At 39.2% G+C, this 26774-nt stretch overlaps 1 protein-coding gene across 3 annotated transcripts in view; it reads left to right on the top strand.

The window, feature by feature from the left end:
* The window catches only part of DYM (dymeclin), a 395381-nt gene that overhangs the window by 2881 nt on the left and 365726 nt on the right, over positions 1-26774 (top strand). Inside the window, exons 1-3 of one of the 3 annotated variants that reach the window (XM_070361534.1) lie at positions 5933-5952; positions 10277-10378; positions 20897-21088. In XM_070361534.1, the coding sequence (XP_070217635.1) occupies positions 20949-21088 (140 nt within the window). In that variant the 5' untranslated portion in view covers positions 5933-5952; positions 10277-10378; positions 20897-20948. Of the gene's footprint in view, positions 1-5932; positions 5953-10276; positions 10379-20896; positions 21089-26774 lie in introns of those variants that run through there. The other 2 variants (XM_070361533.1, XM_005886705.2) reach the window with 2 other exon arrangements.

Here is a 26774-nt window from a genome sequence, read left to right as displayed (position 1 = left end):
TCTGTTTCCTTGCCTCTCCCAACCACATTCCTTTGTTTGTGACCCTCTTCATCTTCAAAACCAGCCGCGTTGCATCATTCTGTTACGCAGTTGATCTGACCACAGCTGGGAAAGATTCTCCATTTTTAAGCATCTATGTGATTAGATCAGGTACATCTGGGTAATTCAGAGTAATTTCCCCCAACTCAAAGTCCTTAACTTAAGGATTCCTGCAAAGTCCCTTTTGCTATGTAAAACACCAGAAACACAGGTTCCAAAGATTAGGATGTGGACATCTTCGGGAATTGTTACTCTGCCTATCACAGTATGTTCGGGCATACTTTGTTAAGTGATTTTGTTTGCTGTTACAAATGCAGTGTGTCATCTTTCACTTCGTAAGATAAAGGGGTTAGTGCTAGAGAGGACTGTTTCATTTTCCCTTTATTGATGGTAAACGGATAATGTGGGAAATGTCTGTGGCATTTGTAGAGTGAGACCTTTTTAAAAAAAGTGCAATAATGTGTAAAGTCTTTCTGTATTTCATTTCGGTCTTTTTCACATTCATGTTTTTTCAGTATTGCATACTTGTAATCAGAGTGTATATATAATGCTCAAGTCACAGGACACTCTGGGGGAATGATGGTTCCCTGCCCGGAGTGAGAGACCAGGTGCTGTCTGTCCTGGTGGGTGATGGAGGCACCTCCAGTTCAATAGGAAGACAGAGGGAGAGAAAGTTTTCAGGAAGAACGAACTGCTGTGAGAGTTGGGCTCCAATTCCCTTCCAGGATTTTCCTTAATGTGACTCAGCTGCATGGTTGTGGGCCTGAAAAGCAGAGGATCATGATGGCCTTTGCTGCTCTTCCTTTCCCAGGCTGTGGAGAAGATGCTGAAACTTCTCAGTAGAGATTTCAGGAAGTCCTGTACTTTGGCATCCTGTTTCTTGAGGGGGCTCCACTTTCCAGCTTAGCTCTCAGGGTCTTAACTGCCTCTGAGCATGAAGGTCTTGTCTCTCTGATGGTGGTGTGTTTTAGCTTACCGCTAAGCCAAATATAATGAAAATATAATAATAATAATATTAATAGGTAATAATTACTTATTATTATTAAAAAGTATAATGGGAATCGTTAAATATCTGTGCCTATCTTTAAGCTTATTTTCCCTCGTAAGATTCTTAGTTGAGCTTAACTCTATGAACTTCTTAAAAGCTGCTTGCAGTTTTAAGTGATCCTTGTGTTGGTCTGTTTGTAGACGAAATAATCGAGGAGGGCTGAGAAGAAGTTTACATAGCTCTTATATGCTACAGACTTTTTGTTTTCATTCTTTTAGGAAAGTTTGGTCAATAGTTTTTGATGTCTTCTCCAGTTTTTAGCATTGTTTTAAAAATTCAGACACCAGGTAAGGGGTGGGGATGGGTGAAATGGATGAAAGTGATCAAAAGACGCAGATGTCCAGTTATGGAATAAATCATCTAGGAACGTAATGTGCAGTGTGGTGACTGTAGTCAATAATACTGTATTATGTGTTTGAACTGGACATGGAACAACAGACTGGTTCCAAATAGGAAAAGGAGCTCGTCAAGGCCGTATATTGTCACCCTGTTTATTTAACTTATATGCAGAGTACATCATGAGAAACGCTGGACTGGAAGAAACACGAGCTGGAATCAAGATTGCCAGGAGAAATATCAATAACCTCAGATATGCAGATGACACCACCCTTATGGCAGAAAGTGAAGAGGAACTCAAGAGCCTCTTGATGAAAGTGAAAGTGGAGAGTGAAAAAGTTGGCTTAAAGCTCAACATTCAGAAAACAAAGATCATGCATCCGGTCCCATCACTTCATGGGAAATAGATGGGGAAACAGTGGAAGCAGTATCAGACTTTATTTCTCTGGGCTCGAAAATCACTACAGATGGTGACTGCAGCCATGAAATTAAAAGACGCTTACTCCTTGGAAGGAAAGTTATGACCAACCTAGATAGCATATTCAAAAGCAGAGACATTACTTTGCCAACAAAGGTTCGTCTAGTCAAGGCTATGGTTTTTCCTGTGGTCATATATGGATGTGAGAGTTGGACTGTGAAGAAGGCTGAGCCCCGAAGAATTGATGCTTTTGAATGTAGTGTTGGAGAAGACTTGAGAGTCCCTTGGACTGCAAGGAGATCCAACCAGTCCATTCTGAAGGAGATCAGCCCTGGGGTTTCTTTGGAAGGAATGATGCTAAAGCTGAAACTCCAGTACTTTGGCCACCTCATGCAAAGAGTTGACTCATTGGAAAAGACTCTGATGCTGGGAGGGATTGGGGGCAGGAGGAGAAGGGGACGACAGAGGATGAGATGGCTGGATGGCATCACTGACTCGATGGACGTGAGTCTGAGTGAACTCTGGGAGTTGGTGATAGACAGGGAGGCCTGGCGTGCTGTGATTCATGGCGTTGCAAAGGTTGGACATGACTGAGCGACTGATCTGATCTGATCTGATATGTTTGAAAGTTGCTAAGAGTAGATCTTGAATTTCTCATTACAAGAAAAAAAATTAACTGTTTATGGTGGTAGATGTTAACTAGACTGATTGTGGTGATGATTTTGCAATACAGTATTTGTTGTGTTGTACACCTGAAACTAATATAATGTTGTATGTGAATTATATCTCAGTTGAAAAATGCAGGCCCCCAAAGTGACTGTAACTCTCTGATAAGGTCATTGGGGGAAAAAAAAACAAAAGTTTTTTGGTATGTAATATGACTGATAATGGAGAAGGCAATGGCACCCCACTCTAGTACTCTTGCCCGGAAAATCCCATGGACAGAGGAGCCTGGTAGGCTGGAGTCCATGGGGTCTCGAAGAGTCGGACACGACTGAGCGACTTCACTTTCACTTTTCACTTTCATGCGTTAGAGAGGGAAATGGCAACCCACTGCAGTGTTCTTGCCTGGAGAATTCCAGGGACAGCAGAGCCTGGTGGGCTGCTGTCTATGGGGTTGCACAGAGTTGAACATGACTGAAGTGACTTAGCAGCAGCAGCATGACTGATAATAAATTTCTTTTTTAGATTGAGTCAATCACTGAATCTTGACAATTATTCCTTCAAAATATCTCTTGCAACCCTCCACCTTAGAATATTTTCAGAGCCTCCTGTGTCAGTCAAGATTTGATTTGGCTATACATGCAAATACTAGCTTAAACATATCATTACTTTGTTTCTTATGTAAAAGAAGTCCAGAGGTGGACAGTTCAGGGCTGATGCAGTGGCTCTACTGTCATTAGGGTGCTATGCTCAGTTGTGTCTGACTTTGTGACCCTAGGGACTGTAGCCCACCAGGCTCCTCTGTCCATGGGATTTTCCCAGCAAGAATACTGGAATGGGTTGCCATTTTCTCTTCCCAACCTAGGGATTGAACCCATATTTCCTATGTTGACAGGCAGATTCTTTACCACTGAGCTGCCTGGGAAGCCCACTGTCATTAGTGACCCATCCCCTTTTCCAGCTTCTCACCCTGTCATCTCTAGGGTACGGCCCTTGATTTCTGTGTCCAGATGGTAATTTATGGCTTGTCAGATAAATGATCTGACACCCACAGGATGGTTATGGACTAGATGTTCAGTTTAGTCACTCAGTCGTGTCTGACTCTTTGCAACCCCATGAACCGCAGCATGCCATCCCTCCCTGTTCATCACCAACTCCCAGAGTCCACCCAAACCCATGTCCATTGAGCCGGTGATGCCGTCCAACCATCTCATCCTCTGTCGTCCCCTTCTCCTCCTGCCCTCAATCTTTCCCAGCATCAGGGTCTTTTCAAATGAGTCAGCTCTTGCCATCAGGTGGCCAAAGTATTGGAGTTACAGTTTCAACATCAGTTGCACCAGTGAACACCCAGGACTGACTTCCTTTAGGATGGACTGGTTGGATCTCCTTGCAGTCCAAGGGACTCTCAAGAGTCTTCTCCAACACCACAGTTCAAAAGCATCAATTCTTCAGTGCTCAGCTTTCTTTATAGTCCAACTCTCACATCCATACATGACCACTGGAAAAACTATAGCCTTGACTAGACAGACCTTTGTTGGCTAAGTAATGTCTCTGCTTTTCAATATGCTGTCTAGGTTGGTCATAACTTTCCTTCCAAGGGGTAAGTGTCTTTTAATTTCATGGCTGCAATCACTATCTGCAGTGATTTTGGAGCCCAAAAAATAAAGTCTGACACTGTTTCCCCATCTATTTGCAGTGAAGTGATGGGATCGGATGCCATGATCTTAGTTGTCTGAATGTTGAGCTTTAAGTCAACTTTTTCACTCTCCTCTTTCCCTTTCATCAAGAGGCTCTTTAGTTCTTCTTCACTTTCTGCTATAAGGGTGGTGTCATCTGCATATTTGAGGTTATTGATATTTCTCCCGGCAGTCTTTATTCCAGCTTGTGCTTCCTCCAGCCCAGTGTTTCTCGTGATGTACTCTGCATGTAAGTTGAATAAGCAGGGTGACAATATACAGCCTTGACATACTCCTTTTCCTATTTGGAACCAATCTGTTGTTCCATGTCCAGTTCTAACTGTTGCTTCCTGACCTGCATAGATACAGATATTTTGAAATCATCACTGTACTGGGAGGAGTTCACTGGTTCAGAAGACCGAGAGATAGATGCAATATTGTGGTTACAGTGGGCATAGTAGAAGAGATGCCCTTTAGTAAATTATCCCCTTTGGGCATCAGCTTGCTTCTGGCCTTCTTTGCTTCCCTCCCTATTCCAGCCATGTTGAACTTCTTTCAGTTCCTGGAATGGACCCTGCCTGTTTTGCCTAATCCTAGGCCTACTCACTTTGGAGAAGGAAATGGCAACCCACTCTAGTGTTCTTGCCTGGAGAATCCCAGGGACGGGGGAGCCTGATGGGCTGCCGTCTCTGGGGTCGCACAGAGTCGGACACGACTGAAACAACTTAGCAGCAGCAGCAGCAGGCCTACTCACAGGCTTTTCTCTTTACTTTGAACCCCTGTACCCAACCAGGCCAGTCTTTTAGGTCTTAGCTTTTTATGGCATGACCTCTGGGAAGCTTTCACTGAGTCTTGGATAGTTGCCATGTTATAATTTTTTGTTGATGTGTCTGTATCTGATTCTCAGCTGTAAACAAAATCTATCTTTCCCAGTTTTAACCTTGACTCTTAGTATTAGGCTGGCCACATGGTAGGTGCTCACAAAATACTGACAGAGTCGTGCTTCCGTAACCAGTATGAAGGAGCTTAGGTATTGCTAGTTTGTTTTATCAGCCCTGCACCTCTTCTTTGATATTGGCACATTGATTTGTTAATATGAATCAATGATTGTGAAATAGTAAAGCACATTCTTTCCAATTTAGGAGAGTTAATTGACTCCAATTAAGAGTTAATACTTAAAGCAACACTTGTGGGTTGTTAGGTAATTTATAATAATATAATATTATTTGTATTTTATATAAAATACTTTAATAATTTATAATATTATAAAAGATCAACAGTCCCATGTCTTACCTACTATCTTTTTAGTGTGGTTCCTGGAGACAGCTACTTTTAACTATGTTTGTAAGTAATATGTCTAAATGACTGTATTGTTATTTATCAATTTTAGGTAATATCTCTTGACTCCTGTTATGGTGGAAGAGGTCCTTTTTCTCCTCCTATCCCTCTTCCAGCCCTTTCGCTGTGGACACTTAAGAATTGGCGCTTAAAAAAAAAAAAAAAAAAAGAATTGGCGCTTAGCGTTTACACTATTATGACTGCATAAATGTCACTGCTAAGCTGAGTTTACCTTGTTTTCCCGCCCCCAGCTCTATTTACTTTATGTTTCTATGAGCACGTTACTGATTTTTACCAAGTATGTGGAAGGACCTGTGGGGATTGGAACCCAGGAAACTTACGCAAGACGTTACTCTGGCTACTGCTGTTGCCACGAGCAGTGAGTTGTTTTTCATCCCTGTCCCAGAGGCTTCGTTGTCTTTGTTGGTGCACAGGTAAAGTACAACCCCAGACCTTTGCAGTTCACCACTTGACTTGAATGTCTTGAATGTAGGCTCCTCTCTTTTATTCATACTTTCGGTTTGAAACTCCTGTTACTAATCTATTAAGACCTTCTAAATGGCTCTTATTATTTTTTGTGTCCTGTTTTCTATTTGTCGTCTTGTTCTTTTTTAAATAAAATATTTATTTTTGTTTATGTTTGGCTGTGTCCAGTCCTGGTTGTGGCACGATAGGATCTGCGTTGGTGGGACCTTCTGTTGCAGCCTGCAGGCTCTGTGTTGCCGTGTGCAGGCTTCTCTCTAGTTGCAGTGCGTGGGCTCAGTAGTTGCAGCACGCGGGCTTAGTTTCCTTGTGGTCTGTGGGATCTTAGTTTCCCTACCAGGGATTGAACCTGTGTCCCTGCGTTGAAAGGCAGATTCTTAACCACTCGACCACCAGGAAAGTCCCTTGTCTTTTTGTTCTTGATTATGGGTGTTTCCTTGACCTTATCTTCTATCGAGTTTTTAAATCAAGTTTTAATGTCAAGTTTTTTTTCTTGTTGTTTATTACCTTGACATCTTGTTCTTGGTTTATGGGAACAGTGTGGCACGGTGGTAAAGAGCATGGTTTCTGCACCTAGACTGCCGTGGCCTGAAATCTGATCTGTCACTTTCTAACTCTGTTGTCTTGATCTTGGGCATGTCACTTAACTTTTCTTTGCCTCAGTTTATTCTTCTAGGCCCAGAGTTGGCAGACATTTTGTCTAAAGGGCCAGATCGTAAAAATTAGGCTTTGTGGACCCAGAGGCAAAATGAAGAAAATTATGTAGATACTCACATAACAAGGGAGAGAAAATTTCTATAAGTGTATATTGATGATGTTAAAAATACAGTGCTAATAATGGTTGAGAACTTTTTTTGCTAAGAGAGGTTTCCTATTGAGAAGAATGAAATTTCTTCTGGGGAAGAAGGGATACCATATTACTTAATTGGAGTTCTGAGTTATTGTTTCCTATCATCAGAATTTATCACAGATGTTTATATCTAATGCTGATGTATAATGAGATTTTCTGTATTTCATCTTTGAATATACCTTTTTGTTATTGTTGTTTAGTAACTAAGTTGTGGGAGAAGGCAGTGGCACCCCATTCCAGTACTGTTGCCCAGAAAATCCCATGGATGGAGGAGCCTGGTAGGCTGCAGTCCATGGGGTCGCTAAGAGTCAGACACGACTGAGTGACTTCACTTTCACTTTCCACTTTCATGCATTGGAGAAGGAAATGGCAACCCACTCCAGTGTTCTTGCCTGGAGAATCCCATGGACGGAGAAGCCTGGTAGGCTGCAGTCCATGGGGTTGCACAGAGTCGGACACAACTCAAGTGACTTAGCAGCAGCCGCAGCAACTAAGTTGTGTTCAACTCATTTGTGACCCCATAGATTGTAGCCTGCCAGTCTCCTCTGTCCATGGGATTTCCCAGGCAACAGTAAGTATTGCCAATGGCTTCCTTGCTGTCTCAGGGGTAAAGAAGCCACCTGCCAGTACAGGAGACGTGGAGCCACAGGTTCAATCCCTGGATCAGGAAGATCCCCTGGAAAAGAAAGTGGCAACCCACTCCAGTATTCTTGCTTGGGAAATTCCATGGACAGAGGACCCTGGCAGGCTATAGTCCACGGGGTTGCAAAGAATCAGACACGACTTAAGAGACTAAACAACAAATATTGCCAAATACTGACATCAATTTATGAGCATATATATAACTTTTTGGCCACACTGCATGGCTGGTGGGATCTTAGTTCCCCAGCCAGGGATCGAACCTGGGTCCATGGCAGTGAAAGTCCAAGTTTTAACCACTGGACTACCAGGAAATCCCCTGTGTGGTTTTGCTAGAGCGTGTTAATCGCTTAGAAGGCATCTATAGAGTTATGTTAGATTCATTTCTGATATTTACCCTTTAGTAAATCATTCCACTGTGGACTGATCACTTCAGTTGAGATTATGTGGAAACTCTTTGTTGCACAGTAAAATAGTTTTTGAAATGTGGAAAGTACTTTTGTACCTGCATTGAGGTCTGAAAAACGCTACTGGAAGTATAGTTTGACTTTGAAAAATTTATCTATTGCATACTTGTGTGGGATTGGAGATCTCAAGTCTTATTTTGATTTCTGACAGCATCAAAAGTGTGTAAAACAGCTTGCTGTTACTTGTGATTCACACAATATCAGTTAATTTTACAGATCAGTGCTGTTGGCCTTCTATTTTTAGATTGAATTCATTGAGAAATGTTATTAAATCTGCAGCAAAAACTAATTTCCAAAGCCATTCAGTGTTTAATAACAGTGATTGAAGGGGGTTCTTCTTGTTCAGAACAATTTCAGTCTCAACCCTGAGCTTGAAAAATTTAAATAAAACTGTACTGTTGCTAAGCCATTGTATTGTTGCGTGGTAGAATGTTTCAGGATATTCAACTTTTATTTCTGGAAAGACTCTATGGAATTGATAGTTAAGTTCGTGAGAGTGGATGAGGTTAACTACTGGCACTCCTGGTTCAGTAGCAAGATAGATTCAAATATTTTATACAGAGTATTCTGCTCATTTAATGAATATGCTTTAAACACTTTGCATTTTAAAAAAATATTTAATTTACTTAAAAATAGAAATACTAAATCTACATGTTAGCAGAAATAACATGTTTTTGTAAAAAGGTGTTTATTTTCCAAAGTGAAACAAAAGTTTGTAAACACCTTGCGTTTTCACAAGGTTTGTAGACGTGTCAGGTGAGCTTTTTCACTGCTACACACGTTTGCCACCATCTGTTGTTATTCATCTCAGCAGATTTCACTTCAGGTTGTACTGCGTTACTATCTTTTCAATTATTTTGGAAACCATTCATGACCGTAGTTCTTCCGTACAGACTGTTCTTTGAGCAGTTATTCTCACCAAAAGACAAGTCTTAAGGTTGTTTTATTTTCTCTAAACACATTTCTTTGTCTGCTGTAATCAAACATGGTTTGACTCATGATTGGTGAATGACTTGCCTTGCTTGGTTAACAGATGAACCATTTGGAGTCTTAGTTGTAGCCTCATTTTCATTTTTTTATTTTTGAGAAGACATTTTGCTTGTGGTGAAATGATTTTACATTTTCAAATTTTCCTGATTGTTGTTCTGATGAGTTGGGAGTGAGTGCTGTGTGGTGGGGCAGGTCATGCTGGTAATGTCTTCCCATCTTGTGTTCTAACACAGCTATGATGCTTTTACATGATAAATGCAGTACTTCAGCATCTAATTAAATATGCATTTTATTTACCTACCTGTTTGGCTGCACTGAGTCTTAGTTGCTACATGCAGGATCTTTAGTTGCGGCATGTGGGATCCTAGTTCTCTGCCCAGGGATTGAACCCAGGCCCCCCGCATTGGGAGCAAGGAGTCTTAGCCATTGGACCACCAGGGAAGACCCTTCAGCATCTATTTAGATTAAAAAAAAAAATCTATACTCCTCTGTGACTTAAAAGTGTGACATCATGGGACTACCCTAGTGGTCCAGTGGTTAAGAATCTGTGCTTCCACTGCAGAGGGCATGGGTTCGATCCCTGGGCAGGGAACCAAAACCCCACATGCTGTGCCAAAAAAAAGGGGGAAATATGAATGCATATCAAAAAGAAACACTAGAAGATAAAACAAATTGCAAAAAAAGAAAAAACATGACCTCAGAGTCTGCTCTGTTCTTGTTTTAATATGAGAGCTACCCACTGGTAATTTACAATGTTGACGTATGGCAGTATGCCTGACTCCTGATATGCTGTCATTGTCACAGGTGTCATCGAGATTTGTTGTGCAGTGAGTAGCAGTATAAAGTACCAAATACAGTCCTTGTCCTCACAACTCAACTCTGTCGTCATATCGCGAAAGCAGATTTAGACAATTGTGAACAAATGACTGTGGCTGTGTTTTCATCAAACTTTATTTGTCGACACAGAAGTTTTAATTTCATATGCTTTCCATGTGTCACAAAATACTGCTTAAAAATGTAGAAATCATGCTTCATGAAGCAGGCTGGATTTAGAACTTGGGTCATCATTTGCTGACCCGTGATCTAGGCAATGAGAACAACAGTACTGGCCTCAAAGGATGTGATGTGGGGTAAACAACTCAGTGTGTGTCTAGCACTTTGAATAGGACCTGGGGATATAGTAAATGCTATGTAAATCTTTTCACTTATTATTATTTTTATTATCTCCCTGAAGATATTATTTTTAATTTTTTCCCTTAGAATCACCTGCTTTCTGATTAATTTCTTTGGTTTGTTACTGTTATTATTTATTTATTTATTTATTTTCAGATTGGAGGCTTTCCTCTCACAAGTCAAATCATTTTTGCTGGCCCATTCTTAAGGTCAAGACTCCCAGCGTTGATTGGAAGCTCTGTGTGTGAGCGGATTGTGGTGAGTGGTGGGTTGTAGGCGGCAAGCCAGCTTTTTAAATGGGGGAAATTCCATATGTCTCTATCTTTTCCTCTAGTTCCCCCTCCATTTCTCTTAGGAAGAACCCTCCAGTTTCCTGCCTGGGAGGCTGGGAAACCTGCTTTGTAGCTGTGCAGCAAGCCCACATGAACGTTACTCCCCTGTTTTCATCCTCTGCGTCGTTACTGTCTCCAGCCTTGGCTTCAGAGTCGAGTCTCTCCAGTCAGATTGCTGCAGAGCGCGCACACATGATTTCCTACTGGGGCGGGCGGGCAGTTGGGGGGCCGGGGGGAGACTCGCAGACTTGAGCCCCGTGCCTCACCCAGCCTTTCATGGCACCCTTCTCAGTTCTTTTGCCTTCCCAGTGTTCCATGGGGTGGATTGGCTTGCTTCTTGGTCGCATCTCCTTTGGCAGGCAGGTATGCTGGGGACATCCTCAGCTCTGCCAGTTCAGTCACTGCCTCTCTGTCACCTTTCCATCTTTCACACTTCCTCTGATCTTATATCTTTTTATTTTCGTGACTCTCATTTCACTGAAGTGGAATACCCAACTGTACTTACTCAGTATAGCACCTGGAACCTAGTAACCTTGGAGAGAATGTTCCATCACTTGGACTAGTGGCCCTTGTGGTGTCTCACATGTCCTTTGGCCAGTGATGACTGCCCACTGTTTCTCTGGACTCTTGTTTCAGGGATGAGGTTTTGTCTTAAAGTCTGTTGTGTGCAAATGTGTGTGTATGTATACACACACATATATACATTCTGGAATATAGTTTATGATTTATGGAGTCTCAGCCTAGGTTGTGACAAAGTGCACCTAGCATGTTATTTGCATATTTTGAGGGTATTAGCATGGAATTTGGTGACTCAGTCTGTATAGAAGAGGAGATTTACTTTTTATGTGAAGAACTCGCCTGCCAGTGCAGAAGACATAAGAGACGTGAGTTTGATCTCTGGGTCTGGAAGATCCCCTGGAGGAGGGCGTGGCAACCCACTCCAGTATTTTTGCCTGGAGAATCCCATGGGCAGAAGAGCCTGGTGTGCTACAGTCCATAGGGTTGCAAAGAGTTGGACATGACTGAAGCAACTTAGCATGTATGCATGCACAAATATCAGATATTTCACAAATCAGATGCAAAATATTGAGCATAACATTTCTTGTTCACAGTATTGTTTTCACTCATGATAGTAAAGCTGACTAGAGGAAATAACTGATCAGAAAATACTGAAAAGCAGTATTATATGAGTCAGACAGCAGACCAAGGTGTAATTAAATTAACTATGAAAAGGGAAAGTGTAGTTGCTCAGTCATGTCCAGCTCTTTGCGACCCCATGGACTGTAGCACGCCAGGCTCCTCTTTCCACGGAATTCTGTAGGCAAGAATACTGGAGTGGATTGTTATTTCCTTCTCCAAAATTAACTATGGTAGTTAGTTTAACTTGGTAGTTAAATTCCAAATGAGTGGTGAAGCTAATGAGCACCCTTGGACTAGAGAAAAGAGTGAGCTTGTGTTATGTTTAGTGACTAGGGTTTCAGGTGCTGTGGGACAGGTGTGTGGGGGAAACGCGGGTGTAGAAGGCAGGAGCAGAGGAGTGGATGAGCACCCTCGGTGTTGAGAACAGGCCCGCCTTACTTTGTTTTGGTTCCTATTTGCAAATTGAGGTTCATACACTGCTTGTATCAGAATCACTGTGGATACTTGTAAGAAAATGTAGATGCCTGGGCACTAGCCTGACATTCTGAATCTTTGAGGCATAAGCATTTGCATTTTTAGCCTCATGCTCCACATGCTGCACTGGTGTTTTTTACGTACCTTTAAGTTTGAGAAGTACTGGTTTGGAGGATGGTTGGAAATAAAGTTAGAATTCGAACTTTCAGACTATATGGAAGGTCTTGAATGTCAGTACTGGGCTTTTCAGGTAATGAAGAATCATTGAATAATTTTTGAGCTGGTGAGTGAAGTGGTGGAAGTGGTAACTTCACTAATATTAAAAATAGGTTTAATAGTTTTCCTTGGCTGACCCTATCCTGAGCTAGGTCCTTTACTGAGTGCTTTTTTGCATGTGTCATATTGCTTCATCCTCAAAAAATCTTATGGGTTGTAAGGATTGTTGTTTTCTTGTGATGCAGTGGGGTTTGATAAATGGTAAAATGGAGATTCAGACTGATTATTCAGGCTTAGCAGGGTCTATCAGACACTAGAACCTTTGGTCTTAATTTCAATGCTGGACTGAATTTCCTGTTTTTTAAGGATTTATGTAGTAGTGAAGTGTGCAGAGTGAATCCAAATGGAGAGATTGGAAGCAAAGAAATCAAAGTACTCTTGCACTAAATTGTGTGAGATTAAAGAAGCCTGGTCCCGAATGGAGGCAGCAGGAAGATCAAGAAATTTGTTTAAAAGATGACATGGAAAATTGTGGGTATTGTAGCAGAACCCACAGAACTTGGTGACGTTCTTGGAGAGTCACCCTAGTAAAGTGTTCAAGACCAGGGACCCTGGACTTAGCCTAGGTTCCAATCCTGCCTTTGCTACTTACTATGTCTGGGACCTCATGTGTTTGGTAAATTACTTAACCTGTCTGTGCCTTAGTTTCCTCACCTGTAAAATGAGAAAACTGTGCCTGCCTTTCAGATTTGTTCCTGGGGACGAGATGAATCAGTGAGCGTAAAGCACGTTGTGTCAGCCAGTCTGCTCCTAGTGCTGCTGCTTGTGTGGTTCCTCGGCCTCTGGTGCTCCTGTGTATTTATGTAGCTTCTTGTAATAACTCCATTGTAATACTTATCGAATGTGCTATAATAATTTATTGACAGATTCATCTCTCCCACCAGGATTTGAGTCCATTAATGGCAGGGACCTGGTTTTTTTACTTTTTTTCATTTTCAGTAAACATCACATCACCTACATTTATAGTAAGTGTGTAATAAGCATGTGTGGAATATACGCTTGGGTATGTGAGTGAGATAACTTGAGCCAAGAATCCTGATAACATTGACAAGGAATAGTGACCTTTGGAGGGGTTACTTGTTTTAGGGGACAAATATTAAATTCTACTTTAAGATTTTTGATGATAGCAAGACATCAAATTGAAATGTTCAATAAGTAGAGATTTATGCTTGGGTTTTGACTGAGAAGTCAAGACAAAATATTAGTTCTGGTGTCACTCAATAAGAGTTTAAAGCACAAACCAGAAGCACATAAAGATCCTTCCTGAAGGACAGCAGAGAAGGAGAACAATCCATTTTTTTTTTAACTTTACATGTTTCTGGTTTTAAAAAAAAGTCGAAGCAGTGTAGGAAAACATAATGTGGAAACTCCCTTTCCTCTAAATTTCCATTTCCATTCTTCAGAGGTAACCAGTCTTGGACCATTGCTTATGTTTTCTTCCAGGAATTATCTAGTTTGTATAAGAATTTACATGCTTATTTAAAATAATGGGGTTTTACTATATGAGCTGTTCTGTGTCTTTGTGTTTGCTTTTACTGGTACTTGCCATATTTGGGATCTCTTTACACATTAACACACAAGGTCTACCTCTTTCTTTTCCATGGCTACATTGTATTCCATTATACGTTTATTCCATATTGCAATTAATCTCCACATGATGGTCATTCCGGTTTTATTGACAGCTTGCTATTCCAAATGATTAACTTCTGGATGTATAGAACTTGTCAACTTGTATGAGTTTACCAAAACCAACATTTTGGCATACTTAAAAATTTGACAGATGTTGTCAAATACTTACATTAATGGTGGGGGTGCCTGTTTCCTTACTACTCTCACACTGCGATTAAGGTTTTGTTTTTCAACCTTTACTAATCTAATGGGTAAAAATGATACTTTGCTGTTTTAATTAGCATATTTTATTTCTCATTTATACTGAAGATCTTCTAATATATGTATTAGCTGTGAGACCTTGGCTATTTCAGGAAGTTTTTTTTTTTTTTTTTGAGTACTGTCTCTTTAGCAGGTGCTTTAGGTTACCTAGGGATATCAAGACGTAAAGCCTGATTCATGCTTCTCAGGAATCATCTACCTTGGGAGATACAGCATATATACTCCAGAACAATGACATTTAAAGGTAGTTTTTTCCATAATGGGCACTTTAGGCTAAAGTAGTGGGAAGAGGAGACTGGTTTTGAGCAAGAGTGGCATCAGTTTTACACATGTTAAGATTGAGTTACTGATTACATTAGCTTCCCTGGTAGCTCTGGTAAAGAACCCGCCTGCAATGCAGGAGACCTGGGTTGGGAAGATTACCCTGGAAGAAGGCATGGCAACCCACTCCAGTATTCTTGCCTGGAGAATCCCCATGGACATGGGAGCCTAGTGGGCTATAGTCCATGGGGTCACAAAGAGTCAGACACAACTGAGCAACTAAACACAGAACTGACTACGTTACATTAAAGATAGGTCTACTAAAAGCATCAGCATGCTGCTTATTTCTGTAAGCACTTCTGTAAGAAGTGTTATCCACAAAATTACTGGAGATATATTTATGTGTATATATATAAATACGCATGCCTGCTCAGTTGCTTCAGTCACGTCTGACTCTGCAACCCTATGGATTGTAGCCCACCAGCCTTGTCTGTCCATGGGATTGTCCAGGCAAGAATACCCAAGTGGGTTGCCATACCCTCCTCCAGGGGATATGCAGGGATCTGCATGGGATCGATGCAGGGATCGAACCTGTGTCTCCTGTATTGCCAGCGGATTCTTTATTGCTGAGCCACCAGGGAAGCCCTTATATAAATATAAATGTAAATATAAATATATGTTATATTAACCTTAAGTTTGGTGGCTTCCTTCCTTGGTGGCTCAGTGGTAAAGAATCTGCCTGCCAGTGCAGGAGATGCAGGTTCGAGCCCTGGATCTGGAAGACCCCCTGGAAAAAGAAATGACAACCCACTCTAGTATTCTTGCCTGGGCAGTCCCATGGACAGGGAAGCCTGGCAGATAACATATAGTCCACGGGATCGCAGCAGTTAGGCATGACTTAGAAACTAAATAACAACAACAACAAATGCTTAAGTTTAAAAAATAACTCAAGTGTTCTAGGCATTCCAATCAGAGGTTGGGATAGGAGAGATCTGAAAGTAGAATTGTGGACACCATTGGTAAGCCTAGGAGACAGGCTCAGTTACTGACATATTGAGGAAAAGAAGAGCTGAAACCAGAGAAGTCTTCCGATGCACAGTGAGAGTGAAGAGCAATAGGAGTTGTGGTGATTGGCTGCTGCTGCGTCGCATATTGAGGAAAAAAAGAGCTGAAACCAGAGAAGTCTTCAGATGCACAGTGAGAGTGAAGAGCAATAGGAGTTGTGGTGATTGGCTGCTGCGTCGCTTCAGTCGTGTCCGACTCTGTGACCCCACAGACGGCAGCCACCAGGCTCCCCGTCCCTGGGATTCTCCAGGCAAGAACACTGGAGTGGGTTGCCATTTCCTTCTCCAATGCAGGAAAGTGAAAAGTGAAAGTGAAGTCGCTCAGTTGTGTCCGACCCTCAGTGGCCCCATGGACTGCAGCCTACCAGGCTCCTCCGGCCATGGGATTTTCCAGGCAGGAGTACTGGAGTGGGGTGCCATTGCCTTCTCCAGGTGATTGGCTAGTGGGTTTTTGAAGTTCCAATTTATTCTGGTTTTCATTAATTAGGATCTTGGGGGTTCCACACACATTGAGTACAGGTGATTGTGTGTGTGTATATGTTTGGAATCCTTGGCATGAATCAGATGCAGAAGAGATGCCATTGGGTCTGTTTTCCACTTTGCTTTCTGTGAGGGTGGGAAGCAGGTGGAACTTTCTGGCAAGAGTAGCTCGTGGCTGGTTGTCTGCTTGGCTGAGCTTGTTCCTTGGGGTTGCAGCTGCCTCGGGTGCTGCCTTCACTCTCTGTTCTCAGCAGATAGTACTTTGTTGTTGCCCAGGGGAGTGAGGGTAGGGGTAACTGGGCAGGATGTCCTAGGCAGGCCTGTTGCCCCTGGGCTCTGGCCCTTTTCTGGCTGTCTGCCTCTGGGCTTGGCTTGCTATTCATACTCTTGGTGCCCTTGATTGAAGGCTCTTTTGCCTTTCCTGGATGTCACTTTTCTTTTCAGTCCATCTCCAGCTGTTTTATATTTTATAAGGACTCCTCACAGCTTCTGGTTTTCTGTGTCTTTCTGAGCATGGCTGTGTAGTAATTGACAGAGTGTGTGTGTGCGTGCACGTGTGTTATTTCTAGGGTTGGGTGAAGAAAAGAGGAGAAGGAGACATTGCATTTTATGTTCAGTTGGCCGTCCTGGTTTTCCTTGTTAACATTCTCAGTCTCCTCTTACAGCTTACAGGCTTCATTCTTGTTGTCTCAGAGAGGTTTCGTATTGGTCCTGGGTGGAGCACTTGTTTTCATACTTTGACCTGTCCTAGCAGCTTTGAAAATAAAATTTATTTTGTATAAACCAGTAGAAAATAGGCAAAGGAAATGAGCAGGTAATGGCCTCATTCACAGCACGAGAAATGAAATGCAAATTAACGCCATATTGAAAACTATTTTCACTTATCAGTTGGTGAAGACTGAAAAGTGTGATTAAAGATCGGTGACTGTGGTGTGGAGAAATAGGCATTGCTGAAGAGGGTGGAGGTCGGCAACCTCCAAGGAAGGCAGCAAGGCAGTGTAGGAGAGGGGAAGATGAAGTCCCCTCTCCCCTTCTGAGTTCTTAACTGAGGCCCTGTGGTAAAAGGTCAACAGGGGAGAAAAGAGAAGTTTGTTAATATGCACACCTCATGGGAGATACCTAGGGAAAAATGAGTGGCTCCTGAGGTGGCTCAATTCAGGTTTAAATACCATCTTAAAAGGGGAAGGGAAAGGGGAACATAGGCCTCTTAAGGCAGAGTAAATGATTTTTAGGAAGGATAGATGGGCCTCAGAAGCACAGATGAGAGATGTGATAGTTTGTGACAAAGTTTATCTCCGTGTTGTGTCAGCTTCTTGGCTCCCCTGTGATAAGAATCAATCTTCCTTGGTTGATGAAACTGATCAACTTATGATAATGGAGTTCCTTTTGGAGAGTCTGGCTTCAGGCAGATAAGGAGGGTTCAGAAAAGGGCTCACCCGGCGTTTACTGTTTTCAAGTGCGTGTAGCTCAAAATAAAGTGTCACAGTGGCGTATTTTGAGGTGGCATATTCTGCTGCCCTTCAGCAGTATCTACCAAAATTAGAAATACATGGGATCTTTGACCCAGCAATTCTGTTTCTGTGGATTTATTGTACCTATATACTGATACGTATGTGAAATATCTTCTATACCGGATGCTTACTGGTGAGTTATTTGTAGTTTACAAAAGACCATAAATTATGTAAATGTCCACCATTATGGGACTTACGGAATTAAAAACCAAAGTTGTTACAGAGTTGTAAAAAATAAATGAAGTGCTTTATATATAGATACGTAATGATTTCCAATATATGTTAACTGGGAAGAGCAAAGAGGCATATGTAGTGTGTTATGGTTTATGTAAATAGGAAAAAATATGTGTTTATATATACGCAGAAAATCTGTGGAATGACACCCAAGAAACTAGTAATATTTTCTCTGAGTTGAGAAACTAGGTGGTTAGAAGGGATGGGAGAAAGACTTTTTACTGTATATCGATTGAACCCTGTATATTTTATACCATGTATGTTACTATAGTATCCAAAAAATAAAATACAAATAAGAAATCAAGTCTGACTTAAATTTTCATTAATAGACTCTATGATATTCTTATTGTTGCCTTATGAGGTGGATGGATGGAGTTTTGCTCTTTTGAAAAATTTATCATTTATGTACTAATTAAACTCCCAAAGTAAATTTTTAATTGATTGTTGTTAAGGTACCAAAAGAAAAATGAAGTACTTGCCTATTTGATTGAGAGCAAAATGTTTTGATCTTCATTTTTTCCTCAAGTAGTTTTATATGCAGCTTTTAATTTGTTGTTGTTGTTGGCTGTGCTGGGTCTTTGTCTGGGGTGCAGGCTTTCCCTGGTCGTGGCACAGGGGCTTCTCCAGTTGCAGAGCGTGAGGGCTCATCTAAAGCCCGAGGGCTCAGTAGTTGTGCTGCACAAGCTTAGCTGCTCCCTGGCTTGTGGGATCTCTTAGTTCCCCAACCAGGGATGGAACCCATGTCCTCTGCATTGGAAGGCAGATTCTTTATGTGTCTTGTCTTTCCATCCCCTTAATAGGGTTTTCATAGACCAAAAGTTTTTAATTTTGATGGAGCTCAATTTATTGATGTTTTCTTTTATGGGTTGTGCTTTTGTGTAATGTCTAAGTATTTCCTGACCCCAAGTCACGGTTTTCTCTTGTGTTCTTATCTAAAAGTTTTATACTTTTTAAGTTTACATTTAGATCTGTAATTCACTTTGAATTAACTTTGGTATAACGTGAAAGGTTTAGGTCAGAGTGTGACCTGTTGATACCCAGTTGTTCTAGCATTATTATTTGAAAAAATTGTCCTTTTATTGAATTGATTTTGCATTGTTGAAAAACTCCAAGTGGCTGCAGCTTGGTGGGTCCATTTCTAAGTTTTTTGTTTTGATTTATGTGTTTGTCACTGTGTCTTTGGATTTAATTCTCTTTTTTGACCAAACGTGTGACCTGTCAGTAAACATACATAGTGATAGAAATTTTAAATTTAGATTTTAGGAGCTGTCAGCTTTAATAATTTGTATTATAACATTAAACTATATCCTACAAGTAGATTTCCTTAAGGCTGTTAGTTGTAGGCATCATAAAAGAATACTTCACATTTTTATCACTATTAATTAAGTTATGATGTTTCTTGTGTTTTCTGTATATGTTAAAAATTTAAATTTGAGTCAGAAATGGAATAGTCAAGGAGGTGAAAAAATATTTAATTAAAAAATATCAAAGTAATATATAGACATAGGTTAAAAATCAAATAATATGATGGACTTATGATGAAAAAACTGTACTACCACCCTACCCACTTGAGTCCTTTTCCCCAAAGGTGGCTACTCTCAAATCTCTGAGCTGTTGCTTCTTGTTACTTACCTCCTTATTTATAACTAATATGCTTTTACTATTATTTTCTGATTTAGTAATTTAAAATATTTTCTAAGATTGACCTCCTACCTACTTAATGGAAGTCAGAGATTTCACATTCTTAAAATAATTTTTTTAATGTTTATTTTTATTTCTTTGGCTGTGCCGGGTCTCAGTTGTGGCATGTGGGAGTAGTTCCCTGACCAGGGATGGAACCCATACTTCTTGAATTGGAAGTTCAGAGTCTTAACCACTGGACCACCAGGAAAGTCTCAACTTCACGTTCTTAAGGCACCACTCTCATTTCTTTCTCTGGCATTTCCCTAGTATAGTTATTACCTCACAATTTTTGATTTAGTCTTTATATTATAGTGATTATATAAATATTCATAACCTGAAATGAGTTATACCCTGTGACTACACAAACTTTTCTTGAACAATGTTTTTTTCCCCCAGAATACATAATTAAATCATTTACTTTGTGTTCTGAGTAACAGTCATTCCTTCCCCACTTCCTTCCATATTCTCTGGTATTTTACAAATCTACTGAATAAGGTTGGACACATCAGGTGACCTATAGCAGTTCTGTGTTTTCTTCCCCAGGAGGTCAGTGGGCCATGCTGACCCTTGTTCCAGCTGTTGCACAGCTCTTGACCTGTAATTTCTTTTCACCTATCTTGTGTTGAATCCTGTTTCCTCAATTCCGTGTCTTCATTTTTCTTGGTTTATGCCCTCATACTGAAATTTTCCAGTAGCTTCAAATGGGTGCATGGGAGGTTTTTGAGTGTTGGCAAATCTAAAAATGCTCTTCTACCTTCATACTATCTGGGAGCTTTTGGCTAGGTATAGAATTCCAGTTAAAAATTTTTTTCTTAATTTAAAGGCATTGCTTCCTTATCATCTATCTATCTTCCAGTATTGCTACTGCAAGATTAAGAAACCAGTTTTTTTCTTTTTAAGAATTAATGTATAAGACAGACAGTAATAGAGGGTAATGAAACAAAACCTTTATATCTCTTCTCCATTTTCAGCAAATCTAAACAAGAATCTATTTCTTTTCCTTTCCCTTTTCTTTTCTAGAAAGTGTTTATGCGACTGAAGCCTCCCCTTTCCTCACACAATAACATTATATGAAAGCATTCTTCTGATTTTGCTTTGTATTTTTCCCATATATGTTTTAATATTTGTAGTAGCTATGAATATATCCATAATATTGTTTGTACATTTTACAGTCATATAAATGAAATTACGTCATGTCATTATCTCATAGCTTTCTTTAAATATTTTTGAGATGTGTGCATGTTGGTAATTGTAGATCTGGTTAATTTATTTTCACTAGTGTATTGTATCCCATTGTTGAGATTAAAAAAATAGAGGGAGGTATGATTTTTTTAAAAGTAGGTTTATAGTTTCTTATATTTAGGTCATGGGTAGAAAAAGTATGACAATTATTTTGAGCACATTTGAAATTTTTCTTCTTATTCTTTGTAGGTTGTTTTGTGGAAATGAAGGTTTGAGGACAAGTTATCTGCCAGATTAAAAGATGGGATCAAACAGTAGCAGAATTGGTGATCTTCCTAAAAATGAGTACTTGAAAAAGTTATCAGGCACCGAATCTGTCTCTGAGAATGATCCGTTCTGGAATCAGCTTCTATCATTTTCTTTCCCTGCACCAACAAGCAGGTAAGAGGTAACTTGGAAATTGAAAATTTGTATTCAGGGCCACATAAACTTGTATACTGATTTTTGAAAAAATTTTTATTTTAATGTTCTCTCTCTCCATTTGTTGTACATGTACTGGTAGAAAACCCAAAAGTTATGAAAAGGAAGAAATAAGTTTTTCTCTCTCCTTTCCCCCACTCAGCCACCTCCTTTCTCCAGAGATGATTCCTGGTAGCAGTTTCTTTTGAATCCTTCCAGAAATAGTAAAACCATATATTTCATGTAGTTTTACAAGACTGTTTAAAGACAAATACTAGCATACCACACATACCTTGCTTTTTTCTTCTTGCTTGCTGTCCTTGCTTTTTCCCCCACAGTTAATATGTACCTGTCTTATTCTTTTAAGTGACTGCAGAGTATCAATGTGTGCTCAGTAGCTCAGTTGTGTCTGACTCTTTGTGACCTCATGGGGTGTAGCCTGCCAGGCTCCTCTGTCCATGGGATTCTCCAGGCAAGAATACTGGAATGGGTTGCCAGTCCCTTCTCCAAGGGATCTTCCCGAACCAGGGATCAAACCAGTGTCTCCTTCATTGTAGGCAGATTCTTTACCACTGAGCCCCTGGGGAAACACCAAGAGTATCTGCAGATTATATGAAATCAGTTTTTTATTGGTAAACATTTAGATTGTTTCCAATATTTTATTATAACAGATAATGCTGCATATATAATTTCTCATGCATACAAGTAAATTTCTAGTATAAATTCCTCAAAGTAGAATTGCTGTATCAGAGTGTATGTGCATTTGTAATTTTGGTAGATATTACCAAACTGCTTCATGGAAGTTGTACTAATGTATACTTCTACCATCAATATATGAGGAGGTCTGCTTTCCCACCCCTTTATCAGTTTAATGCATTTTTAGACTCTTTGGCCTTTGCCATTTTGGCAGGTGAAAACCAGTATTTCCTTTTTAACTATTATAAAAACTGACCAACATTTAACTATGTAGAGTGACTAGAATGTTGAATTCCCATTATTCAGTATGTAGATTTTAAGGATTTTTATTTATTTTTAATAGTTTTATTATGAAAGACTGAATGATGGCCCCCTAAAGATGTCTGTGGCCTAGTCCCTGAAATCTTTGACTGTGATGATATGTTGTAGCATGTATCAATATTTCATTCATTTTTATTCCTGAGTAAGATTCATGTATATGAATATACAATCATTTGTTTATCTATTCATCAGTTAACAGCCATTTGGATTATTTCCGTATTTACTTCATCTATATTTTAAAGTACTCTAAAGTAAAGTAAAATACAGACGTTTTCTTTATAATCATAATACCATTCTCACATCTTAACAATCACAAAATTAACAGTAATATCACACAAAATAACAATAGTTTCACTTAGCCAGTCCTTCTTAAAATTTCCCTAGTTGTTTTATAGTTTGTTTTTTACAATTAGGAAATAAATAAGGTGTATACCTTGCATTTGGTAGTTATATTTCTTGAATGTCTTTAATCTCGAACAGAGCTATATATTTCCCAACTCCAGCCACTATTTTCTTTTCCCATATGCCTATGCCATTCTTTTTTTTTTTCTTCTAAGAAACTGGATCAGTTTTTCTGTAGACTGTTCCGCCTTCTAGATCTACCTGACTACTTCTTATATTTTGTTTTTTTATTTGAATTTTCTATAAATTGAACATCAGATTTAAAGATGATAAAATTTGGGTTAAACATTTTTGGTAAAAGTAATTCATAAGTGATGCTAGGTGCCTTATATTGTATTCAGTTAGGATACAGAAAATGCGAAGTCTTAATCAGTTATCATGTTAAGACTGAGAGGTTTGGTTGTGGTTTAGAATCCACTGATGATTTTGGTTCCAATCACCTATCTTATAAGAGATTACAAAATGGTATTATTTTTAATTTGGTCATTTCTTAACTGGAATTCTCCTGTAAAGGATTGCTTTCATGAATTAAGTTATAGTAAAATATAGTTTTTATTATATTATTAATAAGGGGAAACAATTCTTTTCTTCTACTGATTTTCAGTAATGAAAATGGTACCATCATGACAACTAAGTCTGTATTTCTTCTCTCCCTGACCCTAGAGTTGGAAGGGCTATCTCTCAGTCTTTTGACTATGAATTAAATATATATATATGTAAAATGTATGTATATGTATTATCCTTTAACAATCAAGGTTATGTTTATTTTCATATGTTTGAGGGTTAAGGATTATTGGTATTTGCTTTTTGTAAATTGTTTATATATTTTGGCAATACATTTTGATTTCTGAGTTTTAGATATAGTTGGATTGGACTCTACAAGGTTGACTTAGTTTACGTTTTGTGATAATGTGAGTTAGTTGTATATTATGGGAAGTAGCTACATATTAGTGCTTTTGAGATCCTTGGAAAATTAAAGGTGGTTGTGGATTGATGAGAGAGGTCAAACTGAAGATGAACTATAGTATCAGTACATTTTGAAATCATTTCCTTAATCCTGAAGAAATTATCATTGAGTATCTCTGCTCATGTTGTAATAAGACTTAGAGGAAAAAAGAGCATATAAAGAGATTATTTATTATTCAAAATAAATTTTCTTTTCACTTATGTAAACTGTACTACAATCCATTTGTGCTCTGCCAAAAGACATTAAAGAAGACTTAGCTGAGTTTACATGTCCAGAGTGTCCGACAAGGTCTTTCCTTGTGGTGGTAGTGTGAGAGCAGAGTACGAACTGCAACAACTGGAGTCATGGTAGGACAGGCATTTAGGAAGTTTTGTCCCTAGCTGAAAGAAGTGCAGCTGAAACTGTAACCATAGGAGACATTATGCTTCCAGAAAAAACCACAAGGAAAAGTATTGCAGGCAATGATAGTAGCTATTGGATTGGGCTCTAAAGGAAAGGGTAGAGAGATTCAGCCAGTCAGCATGGAAGTTGGAGATAAAGTTCTTCTCCCAGAATATGGAGGCACCAAAGTAGTTCTAGATGATAAGGATTATTTCTTATTTAAAGATAGACAAAATTTGAATGGGAAAGAAAAAAATTAATAATAGCTAAAGTGCTCTTTAGAAGGAAAGGAGGAAGAAGATGGTGTGTGTGTGTGTGTACTTGATTTATGCAAAGCTGGCACTTCAGAGCTTTGGGAAAAGGATGAACTTCTAAGCAATAGTGGTGGGAATAAATTGTTAGCCATTATTGTCTATTTCTTGACTCTTGCTGGTGCCTTGCAGTTTGAATTATTATGGCTTTATAGTTTGTTTTGCTAATTATTGCTTTTTCTCAAAGATCCTTTGCTGTTCTCGTTTATTCTTCATGTCATTTTTTTCTTAATTCATCCTTGTTTATAAAGGAATCTTAGAGTAAAAAGCTGTAAAGTGAGTAAACTGTACATTACGGTGGAGGAGGGATAGCTAGTCGAAATATCCAGAAAAGCTTTGTTCGTGATGGTTTGTATACTTTTGTCACTTTGTTTGAAGTTCCTCTTTCCTCTCCCCTGCCCTCAGCTCCTCTGCTAGTATTTGGTATGTGACCTGTAGAATGTTAACATTGAGCAGGCCTTGAGGTGGAAGGTGCTACCTCATTGATAGTCAGGGATGGTATTACTTACTTTATGAATTTTTCAACTCTAAGATGAATAACTGTAGGGAAGACTCTGAATCCAAACATTTCTGAGATTGCTCACTCCTGGAATTCCTTGGATCCCATATGTGCTTTCCTCAAGTCAGCCAAAAATTGATGTCTGCGAGTTTTTTTTAGAAGCAGTAAGTCCTTTAGGACTAATCTAATCTTTCCTTACTGTAAACTGTTTTTGGCACCAGGGTAGCAAGATTTTGTTACAGTTTCCAGGCATGGTTGAAAAATGTTCAGATTCTTCAATAGTTTTCAACTTTTCACCTTATTAAAATTCCTTGTGAAGCAAAGGTGTGAAATAAAATCAAGATTAAATCTAGAGTAAATTTTAAGTAATATACTGCTTATTTTTCTTAATAAAGTGTTTTAAAATTATTTATATGACTGATTTCATACTAAAGTTGAAAAGGGAAAGTGTTCATTGCTTAATCATGTCTGTTTGTGACCCCATTAACTGTAGTCTGCCAGACTCCTTAGTTCATGGAATTCTCCAAGCAAGAATACTGGAGTGGGGAGCCATTCCCTTCTCCAGGGAATCTTCCTGACCCAGTAATTGAACCCAGGTCTCCTACAATGCAGGCAGCTCCTTTACCATCTGAACCACTAGGGAAAATATAGCAATGAAATAAAAAACAATGCAGAGCTAAAGACAGAGGTAGTAAAATCATCTTTGTCTGCAGTAAATAGTTGAGATACATAAAACAGAGTTGTAAAATATGATGTCCAAACACTAAGCTATATATATGTGTATAGTTACATATAAACGTCATGGTAGCCACAGACCAAAAATCTATAATAGATACATACGCACAAAGAGAAAGGAATCCAAACATAACACCACAGTTAGAAGAGAGGACAAAAACTACAAAAACTACCAGAAAATGATGAACAAAATGGCAATAAGTACATAGCTATCAACAGTTACTTTATAAATAGACCGCATGCTCCAATCAAAAGACATAAAGTGGAGGAGGAATGGATACAAAAGCGAGACCCGTCTATGTGCTGCCTGCAAGAGACTCATTTCAGATCTAAAGACACAGACTGAAAGTGAGAGGATGGAAAAGTTTTCCCATTCAAATGGAGACAGAAAGCAGGGATAACAATACTTATATCAGACAAAATAGACTGTAAGACAAAGACTGTAATGAGAGACATTACATAATGATCAAAGGATCAATACAACAAGAAGATACAACAGTTGTAAGTGTATGTGTGTATATATATATATGTACCCAATATAAGAACACCTAAATAAATAAAGCAGTTAACAAACATAAAAGGAAAAATTAACAGTAACACAGTAATAGTGGGAGACTTTTAACACCCCACTTACATCAGTGGACAGATCATCCAGACAGAAAATTTGTAAGGAAACCCTGGTCCAGAAGACAAATTAGACCAGATGATTGATGCATATATATATATATAAACACATACATCCACACATATAAACATTCTATCTAAAAGCATGAGAATACACACTCAAGTGCACATGGAACGTTCTCCAGGATAGATCACATGCTAGGCCACAGAATAAGTCTTAGTAAATTTAAGAAGATTGAAATCGTGTCAAGCAATATGAGACTACAGATCAGTTATAAGAAGAAAGAAAACTACAGAAGACTCCAAATGTATGGAGGATAAACAATATTCACTAAACTCTCCAGCCCATTATATGTCCATTTTATTGGTATATAATTGTTCATAGTAATCTCTTAATAATCCTTTGTATTTCTGTACTATCAGTTGTAATTACCTTTTCATTTCTGGTTTATATGAGTCCTCTTTTTCTTGGTGAGTCTGGCTAAAAGTTTATCAGTTTTGTTTATTTTTTCAAAGAATCAGCTCTTAGTTTCATTGATCTTTTCTGCTGTTTTAGTCTCTGTTTCATTTATTTCTGCTCTGATCTTTATTACTTCTTTTCTTTTTACTAACTTTGGGTTTTGCTTCTTTTTATAATTATTTAGGCATAAGGTTTGATTGTTTGAGATTTTTGTTGTTTTTTGGGATAGGCTTTTATCTCTATAAACTTCTCTCTTAGAACTGCTTTTGTTG

Source organism: Bos mutus, chromosome 24 (genome assembly GCF_027580195.1).
Source record: "Bos mutus isolate GX-2022 chromosome 24, NWIPB_WYAK_1.1, whole genome shotgun sequence".
Taxonomy (NCBI): Eukaryota; Metazoa; Chordata; class Mammalia; order Artiodactyla; family Bovidae; genus Bos; species Bos mutus.
The sequence above is the reverse complement of the archived record's forward strand: the minus strand, read 5'-3'. Positions and strand labels throughout refer to the sequence as shown.